This window comes from Manis javanica, chromosome 3, assembly GCF_040802235.1.
Source record: "Manis javanica isolate MJ-LG chromosome 3, MJ_LKY, whole genome shotgun sequence".
In the NCBI taxonomy this organism is placed as follows: Eukaryota; Metazoa; Chordata; class Mammalia; order Pholidota; family Manidae; genus Manis; species Manis javanica.
Genome location: NC_133158.1, coordinates 168483988 through 168502233, shown reverse-complemented (window position 1 = coordinate 168502233; position 18246 = coordinate 168483988). Strand labels below are relative to the sequence as shown.

Here is an 18246-nt window from a genome sequence, read left to right as displayed (position 1 = left end):
ATAAAGCTGTCCAGCTTCCCCAGCACCATTTACTGAAGAAATTGTCTTTTCCCCATGGTATATTCATGAATCCTTTATCATATGGTAATTGACCATATATGCATGGGTTTATTTCTGGGATCCCTATTCTCTAACAGTGTTGTTCTGTGGGTCTGTTCTTGTGCCAGTACCATACTGTTTTTTATCACTAACTTTGTAGTATAGCTTGAAATCAGGGAGCATGATACCCCAGCTCTGTTCTTCTTTCTCAAGATTGCTTTTATGATTCCATATAAATTTTATGATTCTTTGCTCTAGTTCATTGAAATTGGTATTTTGATAGGATTGTATTGAATCTCTAAATTGCTTTGGGTAGGATGGCCATTTTGGCAATACTGATTCTTACTATCCATGAACTTGGGATGGATTTCTTTACATTTATTTGTGTCCTGTTCAGTTTCTTTCATCAGTGTCTTACAGTTTTCAGGGTACATGTCTTTCACCTCCTTGGCTAGCTTTATTCCTAAGTATTTTATTCTTCTTGATATAATTATGTGTGGAATTATTTGCCTGATTACTCTTTCTGCCAGTTTCTTGTTAGTATATAGGAACACAACAGATCTCTGCATTAATGCAACTTTGCCAAATCCAGTTACTAGTTCTAATAATTTTTAGTGTGAGTCTTTAGGTTTTTCTGTATATGGTATCATGTCATCTGCAAATAGTAAGTTTTAGTTCTCCCTTGCCAGTTTGGATACCTTTTATCTCTTTATCTTGTCTAATTGCCATAACTAGTAATTCCAATGCTGTGTTGAATAAAAGTGGTGAGAGTGGACATCCTTGTCTTATTCCTGATCTTGGAGGAAAAGTTTTCAACTTTACAAAGAAAGCATCCTTTGATACCCAAAAGCTCAAGACTCTTTGCTCACCAGTGCCTCGCTCTCATTCGTTGTGGAGCTGTAATTGCTGTTGGCAGGCTGTGGGCAGGGCAGCCTTTCTGCCAGTCTGGAAGTAGAGGCTGACAGCTCACCTCTACAGGCTGTTGTGTGTCATGCGGTGCTTCTGGTGGAATTTGTTGTGTATGGGGCACCCTCTGCCTGCCAGTCAACCATGGCAACCACTGCTTGGGCAGGGCCAGCCAGGTGGGGCAGGTGAGTTGGGAAGCACTGCCATGGGGCTGAGACAGCAGTGAGGAAGCTGGAGAGCTTAGAGCTGGCTCCCATAAGTGCCCCCAAGTTGGGAAGGGCCGTGAAAGCTGAGAAAGCCTGCCGGGCAGCAAGAGGCATGCTACAGGGCTGAGCCACCAGCAAGAGAGAGCATTTGGAGCTGGCTTCCTCAAACGCCCAACCAGTTGGGCTAAGGGAGGGCTGGGAAAGCATCGTGCACCTGTCCTTTCTCCTTCGGAAAGAATGCACCCTCCTACCCACTCCCTTCTGGCACACTTTACACTGCTGATAAATCTTTCAAACTGCTGCCTCTGTGTTGGGTCTCAGCAGGACTGATCGGGACGGTGCCTGTCCACCACAAGTGACAGGAATCTCAGCCTCCCAGAGTGCTACAACTGTCCCTGGTGTCCATCCCCGTGAATCACCTGTTCCATGTGTACTCTGTTCCCAGAGCAGATCTTCAGGGACTGATGTGCAGACTTCCGGAGTACTTATCCCTCCCAGCCCTGTTCCTCTCCTTCCTGCTTGTGGGCTGGGATGGGGAAATGGTTTGGGTCCTGATTGGTTGCAGCTCTGCCATTTTATCCTTCTGTATGTGGTCTCTTCCCCAGGTGTAGGTGGTCTGTTCTGCAGTCTTCAGGTCATTTTCAGAGCTAGTTGTATTTGCTGCATTTGTTTCTTTGGGTGTACATAGGAGGAGGTTTCCGCCTTGCTGTCCTACTCCACCATCTTTTTCCCCTCTAGGTCTCCTTATTTTCCTTAAGAAGAGAATAAGAGTAGCATATCTCTTTCATTTGGGAGTTAATAACTGTCTGAATCTATTTTGGTTCACTACACCATCATTTGTTGTCTTAGAACCAACTTGTGACAGTCTCACAGTGTTATCTTCTGTGGTTATTTTGGTTTTTTTTATTTATTTTCACTGCATATGTATTATTACCCCATTTCAATTTCTTAAATATAATATTTATGTGAAATTTGCTTTAACTTTATTAACTTTAATATTAGACACATGTTCTTAAACTTTAATCATGTATATGAACTTTGAGTGCATCTGTACTATCTTGTACTCTTGTTCATTTTAGCAATTAGCAGCTTTTAGAGACATCTCTTCAGATAGCCAGCATTGAATATTCAAAAACTATACTCAACCAATTCTACATAGGACCATACAAGCTCACTTTTTTTAGATTCCAACTCTGTACTTTGAATTAGAATCCAGAAAAATGCATCATTTTAGAGCAAGGATGTGAAAGAATACCCAAATGTTTGCTGTTGTTAACTCATTTATGCTTAACATTTTGACAATACCTTAAAATTTGCTGTCTAGCTATTTTGGTGAACTGTATTCTCCATATTCTTAACTGTTTTCCATGATAACCATTTCACCTAAAAGTTTCCCAGTCCTACTATTCAGGATTAAGTGAATATTTTTCCCCTGTCTTCCAGTGATCTTTCTTTTCTCATGCTAGTACTTTTTTAAAACTATTCTAGCTTTAGAATCTTTATGACCAAAGTTTGAAAGAATTTACCTATTCTTGTAATTTATTTTTGAAAAGTCAAATTATAGAGAAGTTCACTTGTCAGTCGTTTTCCACAGTGCGCACTTTCTCGCATTCTCTTTATGTATGTATATGTGTGTGTTTAATGTATTATTAATATTCTTTATAGCATTTTTTCCTCAGCTCAGGATCCAAGCCATAATAACACTTACATTTAGTCAGTTATGCCTTCTTTGTCTCCCTTAATCTAGAATTGTTTCTCAGTCTTTGTCTTTTATGATGTTGACATTTTGAAGAGTACAGACCATTTATTTTATAGAATGTTCTCAGTTTAGTTTTATCTGATCTACATGCTCAGATTCAGATTGTGCATTCTTGGCAGGAATGCTACATGAAATATATTCTATCATCAGTGCATTACATCAGGAGGCACATGATATCATTTTGTTCACTATTTTGGTAATGTTAACTTTGATCACTTTAGTAAGGTAGGTTCTGCCAAATTTCTTCTGTGTAGAGTTATTACTTCCTTTTTTAATTAGTAAGTAATCTGTAGGAAGTTTCCTCAGGACTACGTAAATAGTCCTGTTTCATTTCAAACTTTGACATAACTTAGGTAAATATGATCCATCATCTGTTTATGCCCTCCTCTATTCTAATGAATTTTTAACCTATGAAACATTAAAAGGTATTGCAATTCCTTAACACAGTAATCATTAGCTTGTGAAGACCCACATTTCAGAATTTATTGTAGTGTTTCTTCATATAACTTTTTGTTAAATAAAGGCAAGAAATATTTAAATTCTCCTTATTTTGTGGCTTTGTTCCTATTTCCTATTGGTGTGGTTTTAAGTTTAAATCTTGTCTTAGGTAACATCTAAGACAAAGAAAATATTAAAACTTTTGCTTTACTATATAGTGTCCAGAAGAATCTGAGTTAACTCTAAACTTTGAAAAACAGTAAAGAACATTTGTGAATTATTTTGATAAATCTTTGTTGTATAACAAAATATTGTGAGAAACCCATTAAGAAGGAAAAGTAATCATATGTTCCCAACTTTGGGCTTCTCAAGGCATCAGCAATAGAAAACTCTCCTTCCCACTTATTATGTATCAGGTACTATTTTAAGTCTTAACATGCATACATTTGTTTAAGCCTTATGACAACCCTATGGAATATGTATAATTATTATTTTCTTGATGATTAAACTGAAGCATAGAGATATTAATAACGTGCCTAAGGTCACGTAGCTATTGCATACCCACTCAAACCAAACTTTTGAAATTACTTTCAGTGTTTCCTTTTCTGCTACTAGTTTGCTACTACAGTTGTCCCTGGAACAATACAGGTTTGAACTGCACAGCTTCCCTTAGATGTGGCTATTTTTTTCAATAAATACAGCACTGTAAATGTATATCTCTTCTTTATGATTTTCTTAATAACATTTTCCCTAACTTTTTGTAAGAATACAGTACATCATACATATAACATACAAAATATGTGTTAACTATTTATGTTACTACTAAGGCTTCCATCAACAGCAGGCTCTTAGTAGTTAACTTTTAAGGGAGTCAAACATTCTATATGGACTTTTGACTACATACGCCAGTACCCCTAACCCTCAAATTCTTCAGGGGTTGAAATTTAATGAAATTTAATGAAAAAGGCAAGGAGCAGAGCAGTATGTAAATTTAAAGGTGATAAGATCTATCTATACACATAACTTTTAGTTGACAGATTATTTCTGGGGTGATACGTAAACTGTTAGCAGTGACTTTCTCAACAAAAAACCAGAGATCTGTAGTGGTCAGAAAATTTAGTTTGAATTGTACACCATTATACTGTTGGATATTTTACCATATATACCTATTGCTTTTTAAATTTAAAAACAGTTTTTTAGTAATGAATGACTAGAAATTGAAATTTTTAAAATTATACACCATTTACAATAGCACCAAAAACCATGAAATACGTAGGTGCAAATCTAATGAAATACATGCAAGATCCATATGCAAAACTACAAAGCACTAATGAAAGAAATAAAGCATTTAAGTAAATGAAGATATATGTCCATGAATTAGAAGACTCAGTATTGTTAGGATGTCGGTTCTCCCTAAGCTCATCTTAGATTTTAACACAATTGCATTTAATATTTCAGGACTTTTTGTATAAATTGGCAATTTGATTCCAAAATTTATACGGAAAGGCAACAGAAATAAAATCACCAAAAGAATTTTGAAAAGTAGAACAAAGAAGATTAACACTACTTGGTTTATAACTATAAGCAGTAATTTAATGTGGTACTGAAGAAAAGATAGATATATACATCAAAGGAACAACATAGAGAATCCAAATATAGACCTAAACATACATGTTCAGTTGATTTTTGACAACGGTGCCAAAGCAGTTCTTTGAAGAAAGAATAATTTTAATTTTTTCAGCAAGTATTTAAACATATATGGATATATTGATATCCATATAAAAAAATGAATCTCAATCCATACTTCACACCATATAACAAAAATTAACTGAAAATAGACCATAGACCTAAATGTAAAATCTGCAACTATAAAACATCTAGGAAAACACATTTAAAAAATCTGTGATCATTAGTTAATCAAAGATTTCTTAGACTGAAAATAGACTATAGACCTAAATGTAAAATCTGCAACTATAAAACATCTAGGAAAACACATTTTAAAAAATCTGTGATCATTAGTTAATCAAATATTTCTTAGACACAGCACCAAAAGCACAATCCGTAAGAGAAAAAAGTTAAATGTAGACATTCATCAAAATTAAGCACTTCTGCTCTTAAAAGATTAAGAAAATTGAAAAGGCAAGCCCGTAGACTGGAAAATATTTGCCACTGACAGATCTAATAACAAACTTGTACCAAAAATATAAACATCTCAAAATTCAATAGTAAGAAAAGCAAGCCAATTTTTGAAAATGGGCAAAAGAATTGAAATGATATTCATCAAAGATGGTAGGTTGCAAGTAAGTACATGAAAAACAATTTATTTTATCATTAGTCATTATGGAAATGGAAATTAAAACCACAATGAGATACTGCTACAAATTTTTCAGAAAGCAGTTGGAACTCCTTACACACTGCTGGTGGGAATGCAAAATGGTATAGCCATTTTGGAAAGCAGTTTGACAGTTTCTTATAAAGTTATATATACACTTATCATCTGACACAGCAGTCCCTCTCCTGGGTATTTAACCAGGTGAAATGCAAATTTAACTACCTGAATGTTTATAGCAACTGTATTCATAATTGCCAAAACTGCAGATAACTTAAATATCCATAAACTGGTGAATGTATGAAGACAAATTATCATCCATACAATAAAATACTTTTCAGCAATAAAGTGGAAGGAAGTACTGTTACAAAAACAACATGGATGAATCTCACTAACATAAAGTCAAAGAAGCCAGATGTACAAAGTTACGTGCTATATAATGGCTATGCATTCTAGAAAAGTCAAAACTGTAGGGGCAGAAAAAAGATATCTAGCATATGGGAAGGGATGGAGTGCAAAAGGGCATGGGGGAATTTTAGAGATGATGAAACTGTTTGAAATCTTGATTGTTTTTGGTGGTTCCATGACTATATGTTTGTCAGAATTCACAGAACTGTATGTTAAAAACAGGAAATTTTCCTGTATATGTAAATTATAGCTTAGTGTTTTAAAAATGAAAAAGTAAAAATTAGAGGAGTAATTGTTTGTCATACTTAATGAAGGCCACTTACAAGCCTGACCAATGTATATTTTGAGGTTTAGAAAGTCCCAGACCAAAACATAACCACAGGAACAAAAGAAAACATTCATTACCTGGTGTAAATTTTAGAACCAGGAGCCACAGAAAAATTTGATAAAATCTTTATTCTTATATTTCAGCTGTCTCAGCCAAAGCTCTTGAACATAATGATTGCAAAAATTATTTAGATTAGACTGTTAATTTTAAAAATGTTAAATTATTTCTGTTGGCTCTTAATTTTTATGCTTGGAGCATGAAGTTTTGTTTTGCTTTTGTCTTAATCTTTGTAGGTCCTTCGGAGGCAAGGCTAGGGTGAAATTCATCTGCTCTCTCAAGGTTTCTCAAAAAACTAAAAACAAATACCATACAACCCAGTAACTCCACTTAATGGGAATTTACCCAAATAACACAAAATCACTAATTCAAAAAGATATATATATACTCCTAGGTTTATCGCTGCATTATTTATGGTAGCCAAGATACAGAAGCAACCTAAGTGCCCATCAATAAATGAATGGATAAAGATGTGGTATATACACAATGGAATATTATTCAGCCATAAGAAAATAATGAAATCTTTCCAGTTGAGACAACATGGATGGACCTAGAGGGTATTATGCTAAGTGAAATTAGAGAAAGAACAGATACCATATGATTTCACTTATATGTGGATTCTAAAATATAAAACAAATAAACAGTAAAAGGCTAATAAACACGGAACAGACTGGTAGTTGCCATAGGGGAAGTTGTAGGGGATTTGATTGCTTCCACATCTTGACTATTAAATAATGCTGTAATAAATAAAGGAGTATAAATGAGAAAAGTCTACTGCACATGGACTGTTGTAGGCCTGAGATTGTGTGATGTAAACCCCTCGTCCAATGTGCTTTCCACCATATACCAAATCCCCTTTTGGAAATCAGTAAAAAGAGATTACTACTAAAGGAGAATATAATATTCCATACTGGACTCATTATTGACATATATTTTTCTTCATACTCTTGCTTTTGTTTCATATACTACTTGGAATTAGAAGAAAGTTTGACAGTAATATCCCAGGGTCCAGAACTGCCAAGCATTAATATACATTAGACTGCTATGAAATCGATTCCTAGGCAATTTTTTTTTTTTTTTTTTAGTTACAGAAATTAACCTTTTACTGTTTGAATTTTTTTGAATCTGAGTTTCATCCATCTCAAGATTTTTTTTAACCTATAGTATAGCATGCCTTCTGGTAATACAGCACTTTGGATGATCCCTCATTCCCAAAGCACATGTAAAACAGGAATCTTCTTTTATTAAAGAAATATTTGTTACTTTTTATCACTGTGATTTCCTTTGATATTTGTGCTTTTCTTAGCATTTCCTCAAGAAAAATATATTACTGCAAACTCCATTCTGCCATATTGTCATATTTTAAATTACTACAGTAATATTAACTTTCCTTTTTATGTGATGTTATCAATTTTAAAGTGTGTATAGATTTATGTGTTCACCACCCAGTCAGGTTACAGAACAGTTTTCACCATTCCAAAAACTTATCCCATTATAGTTATATGCTTGCTCTACCTGTGGACTCCTAGAAACCACTGATATTTTCCATCACTACAGTTTTGTTTTTTTTGAGATTTCCAAATAAATGAAATCATACTGTAACCTTCTAGAGCATAAAATCTTTGGCTGAGCACAGTGCCTTTGAGATGAATCTAAGTTGTGTCAATCAATAGGTGGTTCATTTTTACTGCACAGTTGTAGTGTATTGTGTACATACACTACAGTTTGTTTCATCCATTCACATGTTGCAAGATGTTTGGGTTGTTTCCAGCTTTTGACTATCACAACAGCTAAATGCTGCTGTGAATATAAGTGTATAGTTCTTTCTTTGAACATAAGTTTTCATTTCTCTTAAGTAAATGCCCAAGAGTGCAATCTCTGCATCTTATTTTAAGTGTGTGTTTACCTTTATTAGAAACTGCCAAACCATTTTCCAGAGTGGCTGTACCATTCTGCATTTCTGCTATCAATGTATGAGAATTCCAGTTGTTCTGCATCCTTGCCAGCAACTGGTGTTTGTCAGTATTTTTTACTTTAGTCATCCTAGTAGGTATGTATGTGGTGCCTTGTGCTTTTAATGTACATTTCCGTAATGTTAATAATGTTAAACATATTTTCATGTGCTTATTTGCCAGCCTTATATCCTTTTTTGGTGAAGCCATGTTGATTATTAATTTGCATCTAAACACTCTTTTCAAAAGGAGATACCCGCTAAAAAATTTGATCCTACTTCCCCTTCAAGTCTCGTGCAAACAGAAAAGTGAAAGTTCAAATTTACCCACAGTTATGATAGGATCATTTTAAATATGTCCCATATGTGTAGGTAATATGTATCTGTGTGTATATATTATGCATAATGATTTTTTTACTTATTCTCTAGTCAGATTTTATTTTCCATGCAAGTTCAGTTTTTCTAAACTTAAATGTTCTAGGTTAGCCTTTAGTCTTAATTTATATTTAGTAATACAGTTCATCTTCAAGATAGTGATATCATTACCTGGAGGTTGCATGATTCTCACTGATTCAATCTGCTAATCAAAGATAAGGAGCTGTAGTTCCTTTAAATAGACAAGAACTGATTATTAAGTAAATGACCTAATAAAAAATTATGTTAGTTAAGGTAATGCTAACTACTATAATAGATTAACCTCCATATCTCAGTGGCTTAACACATTAGAAATTTATTTCTCAGCCCCAGAACATGAAGTGCAATTAGGGAAATGTCGTGTCCCTGCACCACCACACAGTCATTCAGGGACCCAAGAACCCCTGGGGCATTGGTATCCAGCTAGCTGATAGGGGAGGAGAAGATAGAAAAGGCTTGCCTGTTTCTTAATTACTTTTGCCCAGAAATGTGCAAAACACATTACTGTGTCCTCCCAGGAATGTTACCTCTTATAAACATGAGCACAGAAGAGTAGGGTTGGAAGAAATTCTTAGTCATCAGACCCACACTTGCTATTATTTGAAGATCCTCTCCAGGATAGAGCAGTGTTAGTCAAGAAAAACATAGAATGATGTTCCTCACAGGTTACAACAATCCCTTGTCCTTGTTGTTTGATCTGTACTACAGAAAAATGAAGTTGCTGAGTAAATGACTTCTGGACAAGTTAGGACAACATTGCTAGTATGTAGGATAAAATACCAATATAACTGTTGGAATAACCTGGAAAGAAGAGTTCTGAACTTTCTTTGAAAGGTGATCAGCTGTATTATATAACCATACCGGTGAGAGAGCAAAATGCTGCCCAGTTAGTGAAAGTGAGCTTTTTATTTTAAAATAAAGCAGTGGAGCCCTTCTAAAATAAACAAGATGAATACCAATATATGAAACAGATTAAAATAAAGATGCTCTATTTGAAATAGGTTTTGGAGTGACCAAATACCTCTCTTTTCTTATAACCACCTCCAAGAAACTTCTGCAGAACTCTGTAACACAGAATAATTCCTAGTATATAGGTCAATAGAAATGTAGAAAAAACAGAAATGATATTTGTGATGATTAGGATAAATGATATAACCAAAGTTAAGCAATTCTTGGACATTACTTTTTTCCATATCCTAATTTCCCATTAATTTGTTAATTTATATATCACTTCCAGTAATTTAACAGTTCAGATGGTTTCAGATTGAAGAGAAATTCAAATCTCTTTTCCTTCCACACAAACCACTTTACTAATGTACTTTATATTTTAAAATAGAAGGTAGCAAAAGGTATCCCATACCAATAGGTGTACCATATTGAGCATTTTCTAAGTCATGTAAGGTGATTTCTTTAGTAGTAATGTTCATAATTTGATAATGTTTCAGTAGTCTTGTTTCTGGCAGTATGCCATGAATCAGTCATTTAATTATTATGTTTAATAAAACCCTGACATCATCTCATAAGTGTTGCATCAAAAGCAGCACCACTCATTCCTCTAATATCGTTGAGCTATTTTCAGTGCTGAGTAAGCATGTTATAGATATCTTTTGCTTTCATGGTCTGAAACCTGAAATTTTTAAAGTAAAACCAGCTAAAATTCTATCTACTTCCTCCAGAATTCCATGTACTTGTTTCTCTTTGCATTTATTCTTTATATATATTCATCCTTACAGTTTTTAGTTTATCAAGTGAGGAAGATTTAGAGACACTATAATAGTAGAATATCATATTATCAGGTAAGCTTTATTACATTAAATGTATTCAAAAAAAAGGTAGAAAAATACCTATCCAAAATGAAATTCTATTTTGTGTTATGATTCTTAATCAGCTTTACTTTCCTGAATTCTATTATTTGTCTGTCTGAAAAACTGGGCAGACTTTTCATAAACCGTGAATTCAGTGCCAGTAAAAAATGAAAAGGTTCCCATCTCCATTGGTAATTAAAGAAGTGTAAGTTAACACCACATTAAGATACTATTCATACATAATAAAATCACAGAATTTAAAACATGATGTTATCCAATGTTGGTAAAAACATGGAGACACAGGAAGTATCAAAGCTCATTGAATACTTTGGGCAACAGTTTGGTACGAACTACTATAAAGTTAGACATATATATACTTGATTACTCAGCAATCCTGTTCCTAGAGCAGTGGTTCCCAAGGGGTGGTCCAGGAACCCCTGGGGTTTCCAGAGCAGGACCATGAAGTCAAACTATTTTCATAATAACAGGAAGATGTTTGCTTTTTTCGTTCTCATTCTCTCAAAAATGTACATGGAAGTATTGGTGTCATATCAAAGAATATCCAGATTTATCTACAAAGACTATTAAAATATACCTTATTTTTCCAGCTAATCTGTAACACTGGATTTTCTTAATATATTTCAATCAAAACAGCATATGTAACAGAATGCAAAAGCAGATACAAAACTTTGGTTTTCTGTTAAGCCAAATGTTAGAGATTTGCAAAAATGTAGAACAGTGCCATCTTCCCACCAAATTTTTTTCATTTTAGAAAATTTCGTTCTTTTTTGGGAGTATTTATGTTATGATATAATCAGTTTGTTTTTGTTTTTGAATAAGTTATAGTTTCTAATATGGTAATACAGATAGAAATAACACACAAACAAAAGCCCTCTGAGGTCCTCAGTATTTAGAAATGCACTCTGAGGTAGCTAAAATGTACTGACTGCCTGATAAAAATAACTGTTACCCTTATTGGGGAGGAGAGATTATATTGGCAGAAAATTGTACTGGCTATGTTCTACTTCCTGACCTGGGTGGTGGTTACGTAGTATTTTTCTTTATATTCATTGTTTTATATGTCTTATGCACATTTTATGTGAGTTATATTTTATGTTAAGAATGCTTTAAAACTAATCATTTAGCAAAACTTGGATGAATTTCAGTTTCAGATATTAGTTACAAAATTTGGATATAATTTCAGTCTCCCTTCAAAAATATGGCTAAAAGTATTCATGACCATTTTTGTTGAAAGCGTAGTGTTACTTGGGTCCATATTTATCAAGATATGTTATATCTTTATTCTCTAGGTTAATATGCTGGTTTGTCTTATTTTTTTAACCAAATATAATTTTATACATTCTCATTAATTCTACAAAAATAAGATTAAAACTGATAAATATTGTTGTTCTCTTGATACTATGCAAACCATAAATTATGTCTTACTGAATTTTTCTATTTGATACAGATAGTCGTACAGGCCCTGCAGTGCTCCCATTATTCGATTCTTTGGCAGTTGGTGAAAATTACTGATGGTTCTCCTTCCAAAGTAAGTAGAAGTTCCTGAAGGCAGGAGGGTTATTACCAAAATAAAGTAACCTTGCTTAACTCATTAATAGCTTATTATTATCACATATTATAATTATAACTTTCAATAAAATATATAATATTGTTATCAATTCTTACTTTATCCTATGATTAAGTACATTTTACCTCTTTGGAAGATAACTAGTTCTTCAAGCAACAGACACAGAATTGTATATACACACAAAGTTAGAATTCTTATAAGAAATAGCTGTAGTAGAAATCATAAGTGCTCTGATAGGTGCCATGCTATAAAAAGAGAATAATATTGAAAGGTAATACATGTAACTTGTGATTCTGACATAACACCTTGGGGCCAAAACTAAACATCATTCTTATTAAAAACAATTTAAATTGTTGGATAGAGGTTTTTTTTAAAATTTTAATCTATCCATGACCATGCAAAACAAAAAGGAAAATACATACCAGAGAAATTAAGTGAAACAAGGATGCAGGAGAGTTGAGCAGAGCACTGAAGCCCACGTAACCTTGAGGATATTTTCTAATCTAGACAAATCCCAAGGCCCTTCCAAGGTGGATATCTAATAGGCAGCACAGCTCCATGGTGAAGTTGAGATCCTAAGAGCTATTCCTAGCACAAGAAATAACCCACACCATCTTTATTCATGAGGGAATATAAGGAAAAAAGCTTGTCTTAAAATTTGTGATTGATCAAAGAAGAAAAAATAGGTCTCTTATGAAAGCTTGTAACCATGAGCTAGTTTTTACATGGGTTTCCACCCTAAATTCATACTACTTCAGTAGTCCATTTAAAACATTAAATTAAGCTTTTGATTTATAATGTTCTGTAGTGCTGGTATCCCCACACCTAACAGAATCAAATGTGAATCCTTTTTGAAGGAACTTTTCCACAAATTAAATTTTTTAAGAAAAATGATCTCATGGTGAAAAATCATTCACCTAAAAAGAAAACGGGGAGCCATTAAATAGGACCATGAAGAGAATCAGATCAAAATTATTTTATACATTGGAATCAGCCACATATATATAAATATGTTTTAATTGTTTCATGGAATGAGAAATACTTGAACATGTAATAAACAAACACTTGATAAAGAACCAAGTAAAAGTATTATGATGTTTACATATCGTCATCTTGACAAAACAGAAGGTGTTCAACAGTAAAGAAGGTTAATAATGCATTTCTATATAGAACCACCAGCTTGATGGAACATTCTTTTCTCAGAAAAAGAATTTTTTTTTCCTTTTTTGCCCTTTCTGATTAATAACTTGAGGATTTCTCTGCCTTTAGAAAATAATTGGGTTTTTTGTTTATTTTCAGTTATAAGGATGCTAATATATTAGTTAGCTTCCTAGTTTCTTTTAACAATTTCAGTAGTGAAAAGCACAACCCAAATTTAAACTTTCTTTATTAGAAAAAGCCACTCTACAACTGCATTACATTTTCATGTTTTTTGAAATGTTCTTTAATATGTAAAATTGAAAGATTGAATTTAAGTTAAAATTTGTTAACTAGAGTTTATATATTACACACAGATTTTTTTCTGATTTTTTCATCTGGGTGATTTTTATATTCCATTTTTTCCACTGAGATCATTTTAATATCTGAATTATTTTATATTTTTGCTGAATGTTGATAATTGCATTTTAGTAAATTTGGAATATAAACTTGCCTAAAAATTTAGCATAAGTAATGCTTAATTCAACTCCATTGAACTTAATGTAAATTTTGTCCTTTACTCCAGATATTGCATAATTGAAGTGAGAATCTCTATTCTTGAACCCACTTGTTTGTTTATTTTTCTGGTTTTTTTTAATGCTGTTACAGCAAAATTATTTTGAGCTTCCTTGACTTTCAATTTAATTGTAATCTGACAATTCTATAATAAAAGATAGCTTCATTTTTGTTATTAATCATAACACAGATTTCATAGTTGTCACTGCCACAGTGGCGAAGCAGATTTTGTGGCCAACACTGGTTTTCTTTAGGCAAGAAAGAATGCTGTAGCATCTTTTCATTGACTCTACTATTAAGTTGCTTTCTGTTTATAGTTCTGTATGCATTTATATAAAATATGAAATTCTTCTTAATTCTTTCAAGTTATTCTCACTTGAAGTTATTGTGATTGTTTTTTAAATTTAAAGTATATTTAGTAATCATTGTGTATCAATTGTAGTTTAAAATTAGATTCTCTAACTGATCATCTTGAAAAGCATGAATCTTCAAAACACATCAAACTTTAAAAACCACTCCTTCATTACTAAGATTCTCCTTTTAAAACAATTATTTTAATGACACATACATAATAATTACTAGATCAGGAGTTGCCACACTTCCTAATCCTTTATGTGATGTAGGTTATCTTTGAAAATTTAAGAGCCACATGCATAAATATTATAGTATGCATACAATCTATATATTATCCCACTTAATAAGATATCAACTTCCTAACTCTAGTTCCATCTAAGTCACTAAGTTGTATAAATAACCTTGAGGCAAGTTACTTAAATAATTTTAAAACAGATGATTTATGTTAAAGCTTTTTATCTATTATAAAGTGCTTTCCATATATTAATAGCAACTAAGCCACATCTGTGTCTCATGTTACTCATTTATGAATTTAAAAGTGTACTGGGCAAATCTTTTCTATCTCTGAAATTCTGCAGTCTTTGCTAAGGTTAATAACTGCTATACTGAAGATGTCTGGATAAATATCTTAGTAAAGTTTAAACAGTGGTTACCTCTGGGAAATAGAAATTCTTTGGGGACAAGCATAAGGAGAGAGATGTACTTTTTGCTTTATACCTTTGATACTGTTTGAAGGGTTGTTTTTATTGTTGGTGATATTTAACAGTGATAATAATTTTATCACAAAAATTAATTTTCAAAAACTAGTACAAAAATATCCTGACTATCCATCCTAATCTTAGGTTTTAGTTTATCACATATAACTCACAACTCATAACTCAGAGTTGTTGAGCTTGGATGAATACTAGAAAAACTCTTAGTGTGTTCTGTATCTTCATTACTGTAGGAGCATTATTCTGTTGTTTATAAATGTAATATTAGAGCTATAAGGGAATTTGGAAATGATTTGATGAAACCTGCTTGTTTTAGATAAGGGGACATTGTTGTAATTATCTTGCTGATGTTTTTGCATTTTGCAAATCACTTGAATTAAATGCTCTAATTTAATTAAATCTTATCAATAATCCTGTAAAATAGGTGTTAAAATCCCTTTTTATAGATATTAAACTGGATACTTAGAAAAATTGGGACTTGCCTAAGATAACACTTACATAGCCAAGTCTGTAGAATCTCAGTCTAGTGGTTTTTCTTTTAGCACTCTTTAAATTCTGTTATTAAGTTGCAACTATTTGTAGAGAGTTTTGTTGTGGTTTTTTCTTTTTTTAATAAAATTTTTAGGGCACATTGGTTAACTCCTAACCTAACACAAATTAACCATGTCAATCTGTTGGGTATTGAAAAGCTTTGTAAGTTATGTCACATAGCCAGTTTTCTTTCATCATTCTGTGCCATAAAAGCATTTAAATTAGAAGTTACTTGATTTTTAAATGGCTTAGTTTGTAATGCCATGGATTAACTGTACAGACTTCGGTAATGATGCATCTAAAACTCTCTATACTTATTTTTACCTTGAATTTGTTTCCTGAAAATTAAATGTAATGCAACAGACCCTTAAGGTCTATATATAGACCTTGAGGTTATAATATAACATTTATAATGCTGATCAGTTAGAGACTTGAAAATGTTTTTTTGGTTGTTGAATACTAATTATGTTAATATGGAATGAACCATTTTGCTAGTGAGGGAGCTAGCCAACTGACCACTACTTGTTTTTCTCTATTTATGGTTTCATTTAAAGAAACACATTTAAATCTCTGAAGAGGTCACTTAAATTTTTAATTAATAAATTATGGTTATTAGTTTGGGGTATAACATATAGAGTGGTTTTTCATAATTTTTGGTTCTCTTATTTGAGTATATGTTTGTTTTAAAAAACATGTAAATAGATATTATCAGGGAGGTGCCAAGATGGCAGCGTGAGTAGGGCAGCGGAAATCTCCTCCCAAAACCATATATATTTTTGGAAATACAACAAATACAACTATTCCTAAAAGAGAGACCAGAAGATACAGTACAATAGCCAGGCTACATCTACATCTGCAAGAACTCAGCACCTCATGAAGGGGTAAGAAACAAGCCGCAGCCCAGCAGGATCCGAGCACCCCCCACCCCAGCTCCCAGCGGGAGGAAGGGAGTTGGACCGGGGAGGGAGTGCGAGCCCAGGACTGCTAAATACCCAGCCCTAGCCATCTACACTGGGAGCGCAGACACACAGTGTGTGGTGTGCTGGATATTAGGGAAACGGGACAGTAAAATCTGCAAGCAGGTTCCCGCAGCCAGCGCCCCCAGGACAAAAGAAAAGCGAGTGCTTTTTGAAAGTCTTAAAGGGACAGGGGCCTCACAGCTGGATGACAGCATCCTGGGACACTCAGCCCAGCAGCTGGGAATCCCAGGGAACTCCAGGCACCCTAACCCTCTGGGCGGTAGTGCTGCTCCAGTGGCTGTCCTGCCAGTGGCGGCTCCAGAAATAAAACCGGAAGCTGCTCCCCATGTACAGGTAACCAGCAGAGGAGCAAGGTGGGCAAGACGACCAGGAAGCAGAAAGGGACTTTGTTCTCACAGCTAACACATGCACCAACTGCCCAGGACTACCTCTATCACCATAAAAAGGCAGAAGAATTTGATCCAGTCAAGAATAACCCAGATATCCCCCAAGAGGGAGTCTGGGGAGATAGACCTAACCAATCTTCCTGAAAAAGAATTCAAAATAAAGGTCATAACCATGCTGATGGACCTGCAGAGACATATGCAAGAGCTAAAGGATAAAGTTGGAAGGAAGAATACAGAAATAAAAAAATCTCTGGAAGAAATTAAGAGCAGACTGGATGAGGTGCAAGAGGCCATTATTGGAATAGAAATCAGAGAACAGGAACGCAGAGAAGCTGATGCAGAGAGAGATAAAAGGATCTCCAGGAATGAAACAATATTAAGAGAACTGTGTGACCATCCGCATTATAGGGGTAACAGAAGAAGAAGAGAGAGAAAAAGGGATAGAAAGTGTCTTTGCAGAAATAATTGCTGAAAACTTCCCCAAACTGAGGAAGGAAATAGTCTCTCAGACCATGGAAGCCCACAGAACTCCCAACACAAGAGACCCAAGGAGGACAACACCAAGACACATGATAATTAAAATGGGAAAGGTCAAGAACAAGGACAGAGTATTTAAGGCAGCAAGAGAGAGAAAAAAGGTCACCTACAAAGGAAAACCCATCAGGCTATCATCAGACTTCTCAACAGAAACCTTACAGGCCAGAAGAGAATGGCATGACATATTTAATGCAATCAAACAGAAGGGCCTTGAACCAAGAATGCTGTATCCAGCACGATTATTTAAATATGAAGGAGGGATTAAACAATACCCAGACAAGCAAAGGTTGAGGGTAATTGTCTCCCAAAAACTACCTCTACAGGGTATTTTAGAGGGACTGCTCTAGATGAGAGCACACCTAAGGCTAAACAGATGTCACCAGAGAAAATAAAATCACAGCAAAGAAAGCAGACCAAATACTAACTAAAGGCAAAAAATAAAATCAACTACTCACAAAAGCAGTCAAAGGAAACACAAAAGACCACAAAATAAAACACCTAATGTATAAACAATGGAGGAGGAGGAATAAGAAGGGAGAGAACTAAAGAATCATCAGACTGTGTTTATAATAGCTTAACAAGCAACTTAGACAGTTAGATAGTAAAGAAGCTAACCTTGAACCTTTGGTAAACACAAATCTAAAGCCTCCAATGGCAATAAATACATATCTTTAAATAATCACCCTAAATGTAAATGCTGAATGCACCAATCAAAAGACACAGAGTAATAGAATGGATAAAAAAGCAAGACCCACCTATATGCTGCTTACAAGAGACTCACCTCAAACCCAAAGACACACAGAC

At 34.0% G+C, this 18246-nt stretch overlaps 1 protein-coding gene across 6 annotated transcripts in view; it reads left to right on the top strand.

Moving 5' to 3' along the window:
* Positions 1-18246, top strand: part of STAG1 (STAG1 cohesin complex component) — a 436291-nt gene that overhangs the window by 372065 nt on the left and 45980 nt on the right. For all 6 annotated transcript variants that reach the window (XM_073232352.1, XM_073232354.1, XM_073232353.1 and 3 more), the window contains one exon: positions 12109-12189. In XM_073232352.1, coding sequence (XP_073088453.1) covers positions 12109-12189 — 81 coding nt within the window. The remainder of the gene's footprint in view (positions 1-12108; positions 12190-18246) is intronic.